General features: G+C 35.9%; 1 protein-coding gene across 1 annotated transcript in view; it reads left to right on the forward strand.

Annotated features, from left to right (window-relative positions):
* Positions 1-13450, forward strand: part of SNX29 (sorting nexin 29) — a 136593-nt gene extending 123143 nt beyond the window's left edge. The window contains exon 21 of the mRNA XM_050905901.1: positions 13151-13450. Coding sequence (XP_050761858.1) covers positions 13151-13280 — 130 coding nt within the window. The 3' untranslated portion in view covers positions 13281-13450. The remainder of the gene's footprint in view (positions 1-13150) is intronic.
* The last annotated feature ends 6539 nt before the right edge of the window (positions 13451-19989 follow it).

The raw sequence follows: 19989 nt of genomic DNA on the forward strand, positions 1-19989 counted from the left end.
TGAAATTGTGGCTTTCAAAGCTCACTTTTTGGCCTACTAAATCCTGCAAAACAGTTTGTAATATTTATTCTACAGCTGCACTTAAACTAGCTGATCTATAATTGCTTGTTAAGTTTCTCTTTATGGAGATTATTTTAAGAAAATTGCCAGCTTTAGATATTCACAGTCAAATATCAGCATATGTAGCTGAAGATTGCGTAACAGCTAGTTCAGGAGATATATTTTGGAGAATTTATAGGTAGGGGAAGGGAACCAACTGCAGGTCTGTTACAGAAAATAAGTGTACCACCAGAAAGTGTTTTGGAAACTATTCATATAAACATGTTGTTTTGTAAGAAGCCATCTGGTCAGTCAGAGCAATCTATGTGCAAGTGCAGATGGATATGAGAGCTCTGGGATCCATAACCCTTAGTTACCATTCATGATCTTCAAAGCAATGCCTTAGAGGAGACCCCCTTTGTTGATATGTTGTTCCACTCTGTACAGCGATAGCTCAAATGCTCCAAAATCTGATCTCTTTTTTGGAACGGCAGAGTACTGGAAAAGTCCATGACACTTCCAGGAAGAGAAATTTTCAAAGTTACATTCTCCATACAGCTGAAAGCAGACTTCAGGTAGGTAGTGTAGCATGAGGGCTTTGAGTAGATGGGATTGTGTACTTCCTTTATTGACAAGTTCTCATAGCCCAAATCACTTTCAGTGATTTTTTTTTTTTTTTTTTTTTTAGAATTTGAAATGTACAACTGAAGAGGGAAGTATTTATTTAAATATATGTTCACAGAATTAATAGAAACTGATTAATGGAACTGAAAAAACCAAACCAAATAATCTCTTATTTATAATATATATTGGATTTATAATATATTTGGAAGTTGTGTACCATGCAAGTGTGGCACTTTAAGAGGTTTTTGAAGCCATACAATTCTAACAAAGGGTGAGGTTATTTCTACTCCTGACTTTCTTTGATGCGTTGAAAGGAAGTTAAGGGCTTCTGACTTACTTTAACCCGTCTGCATGGCAAAATATATCACTTAAAACTATACTAGCCTGGCCTGGGTGACATGACCTGGACAAAACTCAGTCTGGAGATCCATGAGAAGTTCAAATCTCTACTTAGAAAAATATTATATAGAGTCATGAAACTGATAGACACAGTTTATAACAGAGAACTCCAGGTACAAACAATGGCAGCTTAAATTCAGTGTATGTTCAAGAGAAAGTCTTTGACTTGCCATTTTCAGCTTGAATTCTATTAAAAGGGAAGCTTGATTAAGATATTTGCCAACAACATAGACCATCTAAAAAATCACTTCTATTCCAAGACTTTCTAAAACGTGGAAGAATGGAAGAAATCATAGACCAGTAAGTGTGTATTTGATATACAAAGGCAGCACTCTCCAGTGAGAGCATGATGTAGTGGATTTATTGTTTAGGAACCAGGGTCTGAGTAACATGACCTAACAGGTTAGCTGTATCTCCTCTGAGGGCAATAGACCTGTGTCCTCTCTTCAGTTCCCAACACCTGTCGTCTTATCACCAAATTGTTTTTCTGATACTCTGTGAAATTGAAAATGGTATTTTTTCAAGATATCTGATGCAGAAAAACAATGAACGATTCCTGTAAGTCACCACATGCTTTCATTTCCTACTGATGAGAGTCACAGTGGGGCACAGCAAGCATCAGTCAAGCACTGGTTGTGTTCTGTAGCCCATAGATCAGGCCTTTGTGCAGCAGTAATCACTCTAGATTAAGGAAAGGGCCCTTTTCATATTGGGTGGTTCTCCGTGACATTTGCAAACATTTTTGGCACAGGATGGCATTTGCAAACAGTTTTGGCATGGTGTATTTATGTAATCCATTGTCAGAAATATTGCAAGCTAAGCTCTCAAACATGAGTTCATGATGTTTGCTACAGATCTCCTGAAATGTCAATGTCTCAGTTCAGCTGCCCTTGAGGAATCTGTTAGGGAAGAAAAAATAAAAAGGGGAATAAGTATTGAAAATACACCGTTCTTTAAATCAAGAACTCATGTGTGTAAATATACTCCCATATGTAAATTTTACATAATTACTAGAATGGCAGGTTTTTTAAAAAAATCAGTTTGCTAATGAAACAACAGGACTTTAAAATTTTTCTCTTCATGTAATTGTTAGATTTGGAGTATTGCAAGAAAAACTATTCTGTAATGCTTATTTCACGGGGAATAAAACCAAAGATTAAGTTTAATTAGTTTTCCACAGTGGAAAAGATTTTGAGTGAAAGAGGCTTTGCTGAGAGATGGATATATAAGCTTTATTCCTTTCTCTTAGCACATGAAACAGTAGGGAATACTCATGAAAATGTGATTTAGAAGAATCTGTTTATACATCTTATATTGCAGTCTTCCAGTGCTTATTCGTACTCCTTTCTGTGCAACACTGACATTAATGGACAAATGGATGCATCCATTCAAATACAGGAAGCAAATAATCTTCATAAGGGAGGTATCTTTGTACTTGTGCGTGTACTTGGCTTTAATCCAGACCATAACAAGTTTGTTTATGCCTAACTGCACAGTTTTTCAAAAGGAGGTGGGTTATTTCTTTTCCTCATTTGAACTTGTATTGAAAAATATTTCAGCAGCCATCAGTTTCTCATGTGAAAACAGCATGAATTAGCTACAGGCCATCACTGAAATTCAAAACATCCTACAGAAGCTTTGTTCCTTGGTTTTGTTAATCTGCCAGCTATAAACATAGTCCATTCAATTCTGTTGTATTTCAGATGCTATTTTTGTGGTGTATTTTTAATACGTTTGGCACTTCTGTGGTGATAGCAGAATCCATGAACAGTTAGCTGAAGGATTCTAGAATAAATTGGTGTAATTATAGGCACTCATCTATTAATAACAAAAATTAATGGTATGCATGCATACTTCCCTGCCATATCACTTCACGTCATTAACAAATGAGTAAAGAAAGTGATTGTTGCTGGTTTTTTAGGAATATTCTTTAGACTGCTTCAGAGGTCTCCAAATACATCCTCTGTAGGTACAAATTAGGCCAAATGTCAGTTCAGAAATGCAAAATGACCTGAACTGTTGAGGTCTGTGCAGCAATAATAGAGATAGCTTCATCACACAGTTTTGGTTCATCTGCAGCATGCAGAGATTGCGCAGATATCCTCTCCACGCTTGTTCCACGTACTGTTTCGGTATGGCCCTAGCCCAGGGACAACATGACTGGCGTACTTTGCATATTTACAACATCAGTCTAAGTATAACATCAGGCTATTCTTGTCTGTGCTGATGTAGTCAGAGTAGCTGCAGATTTTCTAATGCAGATCTGCTTTATAGTGAAACAGGCTTCTTCAGTTTACTCTTGCTAAAATAACCCAATTTTAGACAGAAATTACAGGAAGAATTTGTACTGGGATGGCTGATGTCACCGTCTCCAAGAGCAGACCAGAGTCATTCTTCTTCAAGTCTTCACATATTAATTACACAGTGCCCCAGAGTTTGATTATACCAACAGCAGTATGAAGGTTTATTTTTAGATTAAAAGTGTAACACAGTTACACTGAAGAGTTTAGTAAAACGCATGATACGTAGTAAGGAGAATCGCTAATACGTGGGTCTGCAGGGATTGCTGTTCACTGTAGAAAGTGTTAGAAATCTGTGCCTTGTAAACAGCTTGCATAAAATTGCTTAATTTTGCAACTGCAAAATGAGCCAAAGAGCCTGTTTCTTACTATTCCGTGTCTATTTTAACTCTGAAATCTTGTTTCTGAAATTTTATTCTAACCTCTAAGAACTCAAATTAATTCTTTATAAGAGATTTAATTTATTGGTCTTAATACAGTTTCTGGGTAAATCGTAAATATACTGAACAGCTCTGAATGTCTGGCTCCTTTAAAACTCTTTCAGTAGAAGACTCCTACATATTAAAAGAGATTAAGAGAGCTATTGGCAATAGCTAGGTATAACCAAAGGGAAATAAAATGGGGCTGGTTTGCATTGTCAGGCAGACTGAATATTTTATCATATTTTTACTGTTAGTGCTACAGCTGAGTCAAATGCATCTAAATCCTGAAGACTCCAACAAAATCCAGTGCCCAGCTTTTTCTAAGCACAGGGCAGCTGTATGTATAAGATTAAAAATGCTTCATGTCGAACTGTAGAGCTGTTGTTACTGCAGTCAAGTTGATGTATATCACCTATGCACCTATGTAGGGTATAAATACTCTTCACATTGCATCAGCGTAGTCCTTTGCTTTTCAGGCCTGTACAGTAATACTGCAAGGAGGAACTGTAGGCACATGCTGTATACGGTGTCTTCTAAGACTTTTCTCCTGCTGCTTGCAAAGCAGAACTACCCTAACAAAGATGATTCTGCATCATCTTGTTGCCTTCTGGTACTGTATATGTTCATGTGTAATACTGACCTCTACATACAGATGCTTCATTGATCTATTTCTAAACCAGGGAAAGTGATACCTCAGCAGCTTTTTCAGTTACCATTTAGTTCAAAATTTATTCAGAGCCATGAAATGTCCTATATCAAGGTTGGCTAGTCTTCCTAACACCAAAATCTTCATGTGGCCGAAAGCCACAAAACTCAAAGAGACAAGGAGAGGAGGAACTTCCTGGGGAGTTCATAGGTAAAAGAAGGAGGTGCCTTTCTTGTGATCTCGTAACTTCCTTATGAGATAAAACTCAGCTGAGCTACAGAAGCAAATACTTTGGGTAGCAGCAGCCATTTACAGGCTTCTCTACGTAGCTGAGAGCGGAGAACATTCAGCAGCTCCCAAGCTGCTACTGCCCAGTTGCCAGGCATGCAGCTCCAGTGCTGGAGTTGCACTTAAATGGCTGCCAGCAATATGAGAGTCACAGCTGATCACCGTTGTCCTAAATTGATTTTTCTTTAATATTCCGGCAAGGAGCAAGCTTATTGCAAATTTTATTTATTTTTATTTTGAACTCATTGGCGAAGTTGCATCTGCATTAGAGAGGGACCAAGATGATATACTTTTTAAAGATTCTGAATCTGATGATACCTGGAGAACTGACCCCAAATTTCAGGAGTTCATGGCCGACAATATACTGTGCATTTAACTCCCACTGGAGGCGGTAGCAAATTTTGCTTCCTGTTAGCCTAACTTGGAGTCGTAATTAAAAAAAGGATGAGCCTATATTTATCATTGCCGTTTTCTTTCTTACAGAGAAAATAACTGAAATCTGACTAAACAGAAAATGTGATTTTGGTTGCCGATTACTGTGGTTTTCTTTTTGCTGGCCAGCCTGATGCTTGTTTAGTTTCTGTCCAATCCATCAAGAATGTTGCATCCCAAGCTGGCTCCCTTAGTCATTTACTGGGCAATGTCATACCTTCTTCGATTAGCTCCCCTTCTGTGTTGGATTAAATGTAAACATTAGTCCTTGTCTTCATTACCAAGAACAAAGTCAGCATTTCCCTTGTTATTCTGTTGACAGTACTTAATTCTGCACTTTATTTACATATTTTCCCATCTTGATTACTTTTGTTTATTTAGAGAATACAGGTTTAATTCCACTATGCCAAGTCTCAACTCTCTCTCTGTGATTATGTTTCCAGGTGCAGGTGCACTATTTTGTATGCGCTATCCAACTCAGTGTGATTTTTTTTTTTTTTTTAGCTTAGGAAAACTAAAAATAATAGGCTAAAATTAAGAACAATCTAAAAGCTCCCAAAGGTTGAGATTAAGACCTATATTTTTGAGTTTTTTAGATCATGGATCACTATTAGTATCAAGCTTATGGTTGGAGTGCAGTAAGGTGCCCTTAGTATTTAAAAGATAAAAACAAAAACCAGAAAGAGTGATTGCTATAAAGCATTGTTCTTCACTTTTATTATTGCTAACATATTTTCCAGAAGAGAGTTATGATTCTGTAGGATTCTAGGAGCAGTTTTTAAGTTTGTTCATTTTTCACATTCATAGCTATTATTGTTAACGTGACATCCATTCAGATCTGGATCTGTCCCTGAGAACAGTCATGTCAGCTGTCTTTTGCCTTGTTGCATATGTTAATATCGTGCTGTAATCTTCATGAGAAATGAAGATACTTGAGAGAAGCAGCTGATACCTCTTAGCTTGATGGAGCAATTAAAACTCAAGCACTTGCTTAGAAGATCAAAACAACATGTTTTGATCACAACTTTTCTTTATCATTCCATTTGCTTTTATGGTAATTTTAAAAGAAGCGTTTTGTTCTTAAAAATGAAATAATAATGGTAATTGTTCGTGCAGGTTGTTTTTTGTGATGAGCAGTTTACTTGCAAAACTCAAAGCAAAGACAGCTCAGTTGCATTATTCCCATGGAGACTATTTCAGCTATGTTGAAAAGTGTAAATGCTAGTGCTTGTGGGCACATATTCTTGCCTGGCTGAATTTGGAGCAAAGAAGAGTCAAGGAGCATGGAGGGGACAAAGCCTCTCAACAGGGAAACAGCAGCCAACTAGCTACACCAGGGCCCTTACCCCAGCTCAGAACTAAAGCACCACCAGCTGTTTGCTCCCTGAGCAAATGGAAACGTAGGTGGCAGATTTCCAGAATAGGAGACTGGTAACTGTGCTGTATTACCCGTGAAGCTGGGCTGAAGGTTAAAAATCAGACATGGTGAAGTAAGGCAGGAATATGCACCAAGTTTTTAATTTAAATTAGTCTAAGTACATTAGTGAGCTAAGTATCAGGTAAATGATAGGGATGAACAGGTAGGAAGAAATGTTTTAAGCTTTCAGATTTTTCTTCTCTGCGATATTGGCAAAATTAGGCAAATTAGAAGAGATGGTGAATTTTTTTTTTCCCCACAGCTTGGCATGAAAGGTGGTTGACTTTTTGCATTTTTTGTTCTGTGTAAACTAGAGGTGGGTAGCTCACAAGTGTTAATATATAACTCCTTTTACTGGCTTCTCACATGCTGGTGTCTGAGAGCACACTTTCTGTAAACTCTTTCTGTTGTTACTTCCAATGCCAATCGTATTGATTATGGGCTGTTTAAAAGCTAATTTGGTAATTAGAGTTGTCTCCATTCCATGTCATTTTTGCGTGCAAACAGCTTGTGAATATGGAGGAGGAAGTGCCTGGCTAGTCACTGTAAGGCACTGCTGTCTCAGCACATTGAAATTGCTACTTGTCAAACAAGAGTTTTACTCCTTTGATTTTCACATATATGATGCATTGTGAATCCTGATGCACATCTTCTGTTTTTAGTTACCTCAATATTTTCAGTAAAAATGTATCCTAGATCTGTCTCTGCTTTTCTTAAAGATGATAATTACAGTACTAGGAGGAAAAAATAAATCTAGGTATTCACTGAACACTGTTCTTCTGAAAGCAAATCCTACATTTTGTTATTATATAAACAACCTTGGAACATGTTCTGTTTCTGAACCATTTGTTCATTAAATTACCTATCACTGAGAAGTGGTAGATTATACTGCTTACACAAATTCAGCTAACCCCCAACAGAGTAGAATGTTGGTGATTTCTAGATGGAAGTGGATGGAGTAGCCAAACTTACTGCCTTTCAACTAATCACTGAAATACACAAAACAATTACATCAATTATAAATAAAGAGTGTATTATGGTGAACTTTTTCTTATACGTGTGTTCAGTGGTTTCTGGCTTTCTACTTAGTTGTGAAGGGATCATTTGCGTGAGTACTGTATTTATGCATTATATTATTCTAGCTGGGGCACCACAAAAAATGGAAAGTGGCTGTTCCCAAGTGCAGATGTTGTTATGCATTAGAAAGCCAAGGAACGAGACTCTAGGTAGAAGTATTGCTCAGATGTAAACTAATGAAAGGTCGTTTTTACAGGGTTCTGAGCATTTCCTGAATGAAAGACAGTGTATTTATTTCATGCAAAATTAATCATAGGTATTACTCATTTTATAGGATATAACTAATGGATACTAAATATTTACTGTACAGTAACCATCTTGTTATGCCAACTTCAGCGTAAAGTTAGTGGAAGAAAAAAGATCTGAACATCAGAATTACGTACAGTGTCACGGTTTACAGAAAAATTCAAATTATCAGTGCAGATGATGTTTATGAAGAAAATCTTCATGCTGGTGTGGAAACTGATTTGTGGCATGAGAATGTTCGAGTTAGGATCATTCAAATTATAACAAATGGAAGCATGATTATGTGTTTGTAATTATTTCACAGCAAGAAGAGATTGACTACATCATTATGAATAGTGTGTTCTGCTGTAGAAGTATGTATGTGGAAGTAGAAGGAGTTGTATATTAATCAAACAGTTGCACAGAATATTAGAATTAATGCTTTCATTTCTTGATCAATTCAGATCTAATCTTGATAGGAAATGATTACTCCGTTTTCAAACTGACAACTTTGCTCTAATAGTGTCTTCAGAATTTTCAATGTCGAAGTGTACTATAAAGGGATTATCTTACCCATATCTTTCTATCTCTTCTGTTAATAGCTGACTATTTAAACATCCCAGATCAGTCATTTGTATTAATAGATGGAGATCACTGTTTCTCATTAATATTTCATTTCTACAAAATTGGGAGTGATGGCAGGAATGTGGCTCCAATTATTTTTACACTTCAACAACTGGAAACAAGGATTTTACCCAGATCACTGCAAAGCAGGAGTTACTAGCGTATATAAAATTATGTGATGAAGTCAGGGTCTTAGTTAATAATGCCACTAAACAGGTGTTTTAGCTGATCTTAATTGGCAGAAGAAGGTGCTGAGATATGTTGTATTGGCAAGTCAGAATTCATTCTCATTTGTCTAATAAGGATCTCTTAATATAGTATAGGCATTGTTTAATACTATCTTTTTGAGGAGGCTGCCTGCCTGAATCCAGTTTACAACATTAAATATTGGGGTTATAACCAGAAATTAGATTATTATCATGACAAACAAAAATATTAATAACACAAGAAACTGGCAAAAAAGAGTCACCAAATTTATCTGCCAGCTAATGCCTTTCTTCCTGAGGTATGTTTCATACAACTCAAGCAAAGCTAGAATCATGAATGTCTCCAGAGGTGCATTTACATGTGAGAGAGAGACAGAGAGAGAGAGATGAAATACCTGATCCTGTGCTTTGCTACACTCCCAAGATGTGCTTATTACTTCTGTTCTCTGATCTCTGGCTGCTACGAAAGTATTTCCAATTGCAGACATGTTATACTATTTTTAGAAGAAACTTTTCTCTCTAATTTTATCCTGAAGAGTAGCCAATGAGATGGAAAATAAATCTCTTCATGTAAGTGTTCACAACATCAGCTAAGAGACTACTGCAGTTCCATATGCTAAGTATGTAAAGAAAAACCACACAAAATGCGGTTCACATTTTGATACACAGAGAGCAACAAACGAAAGGTATGAATAAACTAGAAGCTGATTAAAAAGACCAGTTATTTTAAGCTATTTTGTACAGATGCACCTCAGGCAGAACTTGACACCAAGACAAAATCAATGAAACTGAATTGGTATCCAGACAAACGCTGGGCAGATCAATCAGGAATGCTTAAAAGCTAAACAATGACCTGGTGGGAAGAAGGAATTGATTGCCTCAGCAGGTTGCTTTTTCTTCAGAATGGGACAACGTGAGAATGTAGAAAAGAACTTGAGCCTTTAAGACTTGGACATTCCACTGCTGAACAGGGTAATGCCTGGCAAGCATCCGGCTGCCTGCCAGACTCTGCCTAGAAAATTAAACCCTGTTAAGACTTCAGTGGCTAAGAAGGTAATAGAATGCAAAGAAGAATATTAAAACTGAACAGGTGTAACTCAGACAGATGTAGACTTAAAGAGGAAGTGCTTACCACAGGGACTTGGGGTAGCTATTCGGGAAGAGTTACTCTAGAATAGCTACTCCTTCGTTTAGATTTACATATTTTAAATTTGTATTTTAATCTGAGTAAAACTATCAACTATAGGTGAACCCTAACTCAACCCCCCAAAAGTAGCCTAGAGACTGTTTTTGCTGAATGAGACAAATGAGAGGATTTGCAAACATTGCATGTAGGTATGCTTATTCTTTCCTCCTCAATCCCAAACACAGATTGGCAAAACTAGATTCAGAACAAGTGTCTCAATTTCATCTCCATGTGCATTTGCCAGAAATACTGACAGCATCCTTTTAAGGTCTTTATACCTCTGCCCAAGAGTTCATGGAATATCTGACCTGTCGAACTGTCAATAGGTTTAAAAGGATGTCTTGTTTAGTGCCAGAGACTCTGTAAGTGTCATTTGACCTCAAGGCCAGAACTAAATTATTAAATCTAGTAACAGGAGACAGAAAAGATGGAAGATTAATCCTTTCCTCTTACTTGATTACCGTGCATTTTGGTGGTGGTTGGTCATTTTTTCCCCAAATTTAGTAGTTAAGCTTTCTGGGTGTTATTTGAAAGTCAGCATTTTAATTGTAGAGTAAAAAGCCAGAGCTGAAACAGACAAATGAGATGGCAAGTTTTCTCATCAGATTTTGGAGGCGGGAGGATGGAAAGGGTCTTAAGATATATACTTTTAAATGTATGACTTTTTTTTAATACTCTAAATTTTTTTCCCCATACAACATCTGTTTCCATGGCAGTTGATCAATTCAATTTCAGCTCCAGTTTCCTTTTTCATGCTCGATGCATGAAGATGTAATTCCTCAGATATAAATTGGTTTCTGTAAACCTACATAACATAACGATTTGTCTTAGAATGTGGATTGTCATTATAAAAATTAGCTAAGACATTTAAGACAAATTATCTCTAATTTGGTTATTAGATATATCTCGTTCTGGAGTAGCATCATTTGAGTTAGCAGAATTACTTGCAATTTTTGTCCTTCATTCACAAACATGGATGTTCATTTAATTATCCCAAGATGATCTTATTACCTCAGCCATGCCTATCAGGGCAGACTGGTGTTAATTCATATCTCTTCATTTTGGGGGAATTCATTTTGTACCTTCTGCACTTTTTTCTTTGAATGGCATTTTTCCTCCAGAAGGGAAAAGTGACTTCCCATTGGGCTGACACTAATGTCATTTTGTGGACATGCCAGCAGGAGGAGCTTGTGTATTAAAATGTACTTTCAATAAAGCAATCACCAAATTATAGTAATTGCACATAACACTCTGCTTTCTTCTGCAATGTAAACTACCGTGTATCCATAAAGTAGCTGTCTGTCTGCCTGATAAAGCTAAAGTACTATCAGCAGTGGCCATCATGCTGGTAAATTAACTTATTTTAGATATTGAGAAAAGCCCAATGAGGTAAAAGGTTAATTTTATTGCATTGTATATTTGATATTTAGATGCTTTTATGTTTAAATATTCTGAAAAATACGTATTTTAACACAAAATCACAACCCTCTGAAGTCAGTATCCCAGGCTCTATTTTACAAGCATTAGAGTATCAACACTGCATCGCTGCAATTTTATAAATAGTATAAAAATAATGAGTAATAATATTCATGTTACTAAAAGAAATCCATGCTAATGAGCACAGCTGAAATTGGATTCACATGATCAGAATTCTCTACAGCAACTTAGATAGCATTGCTGAGTTTCAAAATGAGAAATCATAGGACCAGGGTTGGAAGTCCCAATTATCCTTGGCTACCAAGAATTAATAACATATGCTAAGTCAATTTTTAGAGTTTTTATTTTAGTGACAAGAAAAACAAGAAATTAAAGATCTAACTTGTTAATCTTGGTATTAAAGAAGAAAAGGATGTATACCACAGATATTTTATGCAATTTTTTCATGTGAAGCACTTCCTAGTTACCTAGAAAGACTAAATACTATAATAGGAGTGCAGTGAATCTTAATTTAGAAAAATCCTTTATTATTTTAACTAAGGTTATTTTAGACTGTTCTGCTCAGAAATTTAGACAAGTAAAATACACTGCCATTAAAAAGCATTTTCTGTTAATGTTTAGCATCTGAATTGGACACGTTTTTTCTCTACTAGGTTTTTATTATTATTTTAGTGAGTAACGGCCAATGTGTGCACTGTAGTTACAAAGCTAATGGCTACCAGTGATACAGCTGCCTTATCCTGCAGAAGTGCTCGGCTTCCTGCAAGTGAATTTTCCACTCAGTCCCAGGACTTATTAAAGGCTTTTGCTTTGCTAAGATCTCTCCCATGTGGGTGCTCAAAATGCTCGAGTGGAGCCTGAGTGTGCCTATGGCTTTTGCAGGGCTGTCTGACCTGTGAGGAAGGTCACTCTGCAGGAAAAAGGGAACTACACAGAGTAAATTCAGTGATTGTTTTAAAATATATCTGTATTTGTCTAATCTGGCAAGAACTGCAGATGAGCAATTCCTCCCTTATGGACTTGTTAACGCACTCTGAAGATAGGTATTATAAGGTGGTTTTTTTTAAACTTATTAAAATAAGCTTGGCTTTGTATGCTGTGTGATTTTATTGCCTAGCTGAGTTGCAAAATGCCAAATTTAGTTTTATTTATTGATCTGTATGTAAGCAGTATAATTAAAAACCATGTGGAGTCCTCTAAAAGAATGGCAAAAGTACAACGCTATCCCTTTATGCTGTAGTTTTCCGAGGAGTCTATAGCCTCTGAATATCACCTAGGTAAGCCGGAATTTTCTGTTACTGCTTGTTTTTGAACTTAATGTACTTCTTCTCGGAGCCTTTTCCAAAAGGCTTATTCATGTAAGACTATCGTCTGTTGTGGGTCAGAAGAGACTGAAGAATTCCCAACAGGGATGTATTACTAATGTACTTCATCATGTAATGATACATCCATCCATAATTAGAGGATTGTTAAGTAGAGCATCATCCAAGCTGTCTATTTTGCTTGTACTTTTATCACTTCAAAATGCTTTTCCCACCATTTCTGAACTGCAACTCGTAGAGATATGCTTTTATCCTGTAATTTGCACTCTTCCATAAAGTGTTGAAAGTTCTACTAGTTCTCATTTTTGAAAGAGCCCATTTTGTAATTCACACTTGAGATACCAGTAGAAAGAATGCAGTTCTGTGTAGTTGAAGATGTGTGCTGTACTTTGCAGTCATGTGCGAGGCTCTCATAACATCTGCTTTTTTCATGTTTGGAATAACTACAGAATAATTTACATATACCATAAACTAGCTACTTCTGTCTTTATTTCTTGTCTTCCTAGTGATATTCCACCTTCTGGAGAACCAGTAAGCAAAAGCAATCGCTCGAGAGTGACCGCACGCTTTCCCAAACTATCTCGCAGCCATCAAAGAGAGCCACGAAGCGTGGAACCTCAGAGTGGTGATCTTTGACCCTTTTTCGCAATTGTGACTACTGGCACCACGTACTTTAAATTGTTCTGTGATTCCTTCGTAGCCTATATTTATAATTTAAGCTCCTGAAGAGACTACAGCTGCATCAACTTAAATCCTGAAAAGAGACATTCATTACTATGGGTCATATCCTGATTAACTACTTCGGAAGGCAGTAATCACTTTCTCAAAAGAATACGAGGGCTCTTCACAAGGGCTCACCAAACTGATAGGCATTTTCTTTGTTTTGTAAAGCTGCATTGCACATATTCTCCTTTGTTCTTCTGAAGTTCTTCTGTTACTATGAATTCCGTGTTTGTATTGTGTTGTCTCCCTTTCTACACGCGCATTTTTCTGTTCCAGAGAGAACAGGGTATCATGTCAAGACAATTTTTTTTTCATTAGAAGTATAGTTATGATTATCACTACTTAATATGTCAGAAGGATGTGCTTAAAAGAACCTCACTAATTTATTACCTTTTGTAAATAGAAAGACTGGGGTTTTTTTATTGTAAACCTCTGACACACATAAAGGTTTTTAAAAAACTTGACAAAGTAGATGACAAGGGAAAAACATTACAGGTGGAAAAATAGCTTTTGTACATTTCTAGTTAGATATTCTCAATAGCTTTCATTTGTGGGAAGTAATTCTTTAAAATCAGAGAATGTAATAATTTTTTAGTGAAATTTCAGTCTTGCTGTAAGGCTGGGTGCAATATTATTGATTTCTACAAACCACCACAAGGATACACAAAATTAGCATGGTACAAAATAGTGTTTTCAAGTCTTGGGTTACATTTTGTTATTAATTAGTTGCTGATGTTCCAGAACAGTCCATCATGAACAGGGCCACATGGAATTCTTACTCTGATTTTGTAAAACCCTTCACATGGTGATACTTAAAAATTGCCTGTAATGGAAGTGCCTGTTACCCATCACCTCTTATTGAAAAGTAATTTGTAATGGTACTACTGCAAGAGTAACTAAAAAAATTGACAAGAATTATTACAAGTGATGGAAGTCCTGACATGGATTAACTGGAATCCAGTTCAGTATCCATTAGCTGCACTGCCGTAGGCAGTTAATTATATGTTAGCTATCTTCTTCTCTTCATTAAGTTTAAGCAGTGTACATTCAAATTTTCTATCAATTATATTCTGGTTTTCCTTTCTGTAAGAACATCTTTCTTCTCAGAAATTTTTTTGGATAATGTTACTTAAATTGATATATCTTGTCATTTTATTATGCATTCATTGTATTAAATGCTCATGTCAGTAGATACTGAAATCTAATATTACTCTGCAGAAAAAACAAGCTGATGATTATAACAGATTTTTTACCTCAGTGCTTTACTAAAGTTCTAGCAAACTGGAACTTCTGTTCTGCAGACCTGTGACCGTCGTGTATTGTTTAGTCAGGTAAGTGCTCCAGTCATTTTCAGTGGCACTTCTTGAGTGAGTAGGGGTTCGTTACACACAGCGAGTAGCATCAGTGGGCTGGTGCCTGAGTGTGAGCTCCAAGTGCTGGATTCCTACCATTGCAATATGTAGCTTATAGATTGCACTGAATAGCAAAATGTGGCGGAGAGGAGTGGAATTCACTCTTCAGGTCAGAAATTTCAGTGGATGAAATACCACAAAGTAGAATCATGTCACAGAAATGAAACAATATTTTTCAGTCAGTAAGAGATCTCATTTAGAAAATAAATAGATAGATAAATAGAAAATCCAAAAGGCCAGCCTGGGAGCTAGCTGATTTGTTTTTATTAAAAGATGAATTACTGTTGGTGTTTTGTGTGAACTACAGCAGGACATGTATTTAAGAAGAAAGGAAAGTGAGTAGCTTGTCAGTTAATACTCCAAACTTTTCAGTCTGATGCACTGCTGATAGTTTAGTTTGTCTTTGTTGGAAAGAAAAGTAGCTATAGTGGTGGTCCCACTTTGAAACAATTCTAAATTCATTTTTCAGAAAGTGGAGACTTGGTTAGTAGAAATATGACACACATCTATTAACATTGAATTGCAAGTAAATCTGAAAGAAAACACTGAGTGGAAACCTTTGTGATGTATCTGTCACATGAAGCTGTATTCATTTTCAGGAAATAATTCACAAATTGAAGTACTTATTCAGAAAATTGCAAATGGTAAAAAATCTCATTTAGTGCAGACTAAATTTAAATTTTTTTAGTTGTTTAGAAGGAATTTTTTTGTATCTATGTTTGGCTCTTAAAATTATTTCATTCCTGATTATCTTGCTGCTTGTAATTTTTAATGTATGTATGTAGATCACGTAAAAATACTAAACTTGTTTACTATGTACAAATTGTTCTTTGTTAACTTCAGCTGAATTGCGTATCAGCTCCTACGATTACAGTCTGCAAACAATGTTCACTTTGTGATACAAGATACCGTAATGGGTGCATTACTAATCCATTTAAAAGCTCATCTGTGGTTTCTCTGAAATCTCAGAAAATAATTAAATGAAAGCCTTTCTTCACAAGATAGCTTTCCCACTTTATACACCTGGTTATTTTGAAGATCAGTGAGGTACTTGCATGACTGCAAATAGACACCTAGTGATACGAATGCCCACATTTTTAGCACCTCAAGACATTCTAAAATGCCCTCTCTCTGCGAGAATGGTACATATCTGTCACAAATCCCACTACTTCTGTTTATTTACCAGAATCAGCAAAGACTGCTGAAGAAGGTTGACCACCTGGTATTAAGAATCCCAAATAGTTATACTAGCCTTATAAAATACCTGTAAGCGTAACAATGATTCTGTCAATTGAATGATTTTATCAGTTTATCCTGTGTCACCTAATTCCATGCACAGTTACAATTTTTGTACAAATCTAATTTCCTTTGGTACTGACTGATAGCTCTTAAACCCTTATATGTGGTCAGTGGCCAGTGCACAATGAGTTGATGGGTTCGACCACTTCTTGGTGGCTCCTTTGAACAGCACTGTAATCACAGAATAGAGGACTCGGGACAGGCTGGTCCCTGGAGTTGTTCCTGCAAGCCTCGGGCTACAGCCTGGTATGAGGCAGCGTAGAGGCATTTGTAATATCGTTTCCATTTCATTCCTGTTTTATCTTTAGATGTATTAGGTCTCTAGGGCTGCTCATCTGGAACCTTCAGTGGCGATTCCAAATAAAGTGTAAAAATAAGTGGCACTACTTTTATTTTAATGCTGTTCTCCAACCACGTGCAAAATGAACAACTTCCTAAGAAACACAGGGCAGGCAAGACTCTTCCATCTTTTGCAGATGTGATTGGCTGTCAGTAGTCATTACATATTGACTACAGTTTTTCAGAATCTCAGTTATTTAGAGATTCTGTCATTCATTATAGAGAATGCATTGTATCCACTTGGCTTTTGCATCAAATCAAGTTTCTCAATAATAATAATAAATTTGCAAGGTTTATATGAGGCAGGATATTGACATAGTTATAAAGGCTTAAATTGATACGTCCATTAAGTCACATACTCTTAGGAAGATTAATAATTTCAAAGCCAGTCTTTTTTGTGGAATATATTGTTGATGTGATAGTTGTAATCAAATTATACTATCTTACAGAATCTACTGCAAGTCATAAACCAACGTGACTGGATTAATACAAGTATTTAGAGAAAGGGCATAATGGTATTCGAGATCACTGGCTTGAAATTGTGACCTATTGCTAAGGTGCATTTTTTTGTTACAAAGTAATGTTTTATTATATAGAACAATATCTGCATGGTAGCTGTCAAATTAATTAATAAGAACCTACTAACAAATGGGGTTGACTGACTCAGAGCAGCAAGCTAATAATAAATGAGACTCAGTGAACCCCAAGTGAGCTAATGACACTGTCTGTCAGGCCATATTAATGATTTAAGAATACGATATTTTGTTAACAGAATTAGTTATTAGTACTTTCAGACATGGATGTCATTCTTCTTGCTTCAAAGCATACAGGGATCTCAGTTCTGCTATAAGTTTCATGCCATTTCAAAGGTTCAAACCCCCACCCCAAAACATTTTTCATCTAATATCTTGTAATTCTGGGGACAGATAATATATACCTGTGGATAGAAATACAGTTACCTGCTTGAAATTACTATGAGAAACCTGTGGAACAGCTGTTTAAAAGAAAGAAAAAGACTTTTTCACCAAATTCTGCTCCTATACGCCCTTGCAAATCTTGATAACAGCACTGTGCTCTTCTAGCTGGAACTCCAGTATATACGAAAATAAACATGTTTAACATGAGAACACAACTTTCTCCTTGGAAACAATAATACTACTTCTGTATTGGAACTTGAGTCGCTTCTGGAAAAGTGGTTAAACAACTCAAGAAAGTAAAGAATTTCTCTCCTTCAATTTCTGTAGGTTAGGATATTTCAGTCAGCACCCTGCATCACATGGAATATTAATTTGATGATTATTTAAGTCATTTCAGTACTTTCTTAGCATTATGTATAGAAAGAATCACTTTAATATATGAAATTATAGATATAAAATATAGAATATGTTTAAAAATATCGGTTAACCTGCTTTGTATTTCACATATTGAAGGGAAGATAAAACACTTGTTCTACACAGTGGTCTGACACTGTACATTTCATTTATTTCTTATTGTGCACTAACTGTGCTTTTATGGCCCAGTTATAGATAACTTAGATTATTTATAAAATTTCTTTTTAAAAAATAATCAGAGCATTCTTCTAATTAATAATAATGGCTTAGTTTTTGGTTAATAATGGCATGAATTTGTACTAGAAAACAGCACTGAAATGTTTAGAGAGGAATTAATTTTCCAGATTTACAAATCGCTGCAAATATCTGGGCTTAAAATTTTTTTTGTTGCATCGAAACAAATGTATTGCACTTCCATGTAGGGGGAATCAGTTTCTTTAACAAGATTTCAGAAATTATGTCCATGCCACGACAGAAGTTAAACTGCGGTAGTTGTTTTTTTGAGTGGAGTATTAATCATGTAAGACACTAAAAATTGTAGAAATGTAAATGTGGTTGAAAATCTAGTTCTGAAAGGCTGCGTGTTCTTTCTTAACACTGAGATAAATAACTAAGTATCTTGTATGTGGGACCAAACCTGCTGGCAACAGAAGCAGCTGGATTTCCCTTTTGATCGGGGGGGGGGGGGGGGGGGGGGGGGGGGGCGGATTTCTTTTTGTTGTTCCTGTTAAACCATAGGAAAGATAGTATTCTGAAGCGTATATATGTACAGTATTCACATAAGTATTAATAAACTGTTTGTAATATTATTTTAACTTGTTACGCTAATGTTTACATTATAGAATTTTTAAGCAAATGTGTATATTTATATATAATTTTCTAAATACTTTCTTGTATTTTTTTTTAAATATCCTGTGGTAATTTTGTTGTAATCTGGTTGAAATATGCTACTTTACCAAGAAGAAAATAAAAAATAACATCTTTTCTTGTTTGAAATAGAGCATGCTTACACCTTATTTGTTCTTTTCAGCTGTTTTGTAATTGCTTCTGTGATTTATGTTCATTTTTTTTCAATGTGTTTCTAGAATGATGTATGTAGGTATCAGACTTTAATTTGTTAAAGTCTTATTATTTCATCGTATGAGTAGTAATATTTATTGAAAGAAATCTTGAACATTTCAGTTTATAATCACATATTAGATAAATCACTCAAACAAGAAGGAAAACAATGCTGTGCAAGTTTTTGTCTTGCACGTTGCTATTACAAAAAATCTGTACTGGAGTTACATGGGATCTACTGGGAATTAAACAGCATACATATGATTTCAGTATAACTGGTGTTTCAGTACAGATCAGGAGACTGAGATCTGTACTGTTTTCATGTCTGTGATGCTGATTTGCTCTGGAAATTTCACTCTCCCTCTGATTTTATTGCCTTTTTTAGAAAGCAAGAATTCCAAAGCTGTTTTGAAGTCTGTCTGAAGGTCTGTGATATGCGTACAAGCTGATAAACCCTTGAAGAGTGGTGACTTTTATGACCACTGTGTTCATTAGGAAAAAGTTATGAGGATAACTTTTCCCTTACTTTCTGTTCATTGCTGGAGCAGAGCAGGAGGTACCTCTTCTCCGTTGCTTCTGCCCATGTACAGTGAGCCACATTCCATGCTGCAAGCCAGAATCTTATAGGAAAAAGCACTAAAAAAATCCCTTGAACGGTAAGTGAGGTTTTTTGCAAGGATTGATTTAACATGCTTATATTATTTTGTGGTGCTTGGCTTTCTTACATTCAGAGTCCACGTATGTACGTTTGATTTCCTTTTATTGAGAGATGGCACATTTGGATATTCAGACTGAGACTGTCATATCCAGTTCATAACTGGATGTTTCCATATCATGTGAAAACAAGCTGCTAGATTTGGATGCTTCATTGAAAAGTAAAGTTTTAAATTGGAAGCGTGGTATACATTTAATCAATTTCCACCAAACAAAGCTGTAATTTAACAAAAAAATAGCGTTAGTAGATTCCTCGTACTCAGAGAATAGTCTGCTGATTAATTCAATTAAAAATTTTCAAGCCACTACCATTATACAGAGATCTAATTAGTTGAACTGCTCATGTTAAAAACCAACCAAACAAAAGGTTTGTACAGAAAGACACTTACTGTAAAATACATAGTGATGTTTAGGTATCTGCATCTTTTAAAACCTGTGGTAGCTTAGGTATCTTTATAGGAGTTAGAT

Source organism: Gymnogyps californianus, chromosome 15 (genome assembly GCF_018139145.2).
Source record: "Gymnogyps californianus isolate 813 chromosome 15, ASM1813914v2, whole genome shotgun sequence".
Lineage (NCBI taxonomy): Eukaryota > Metazoa > Chordata > Aves > Accipitriformes > Cathartidae > Gymnogyps > Gymnogyps californianus.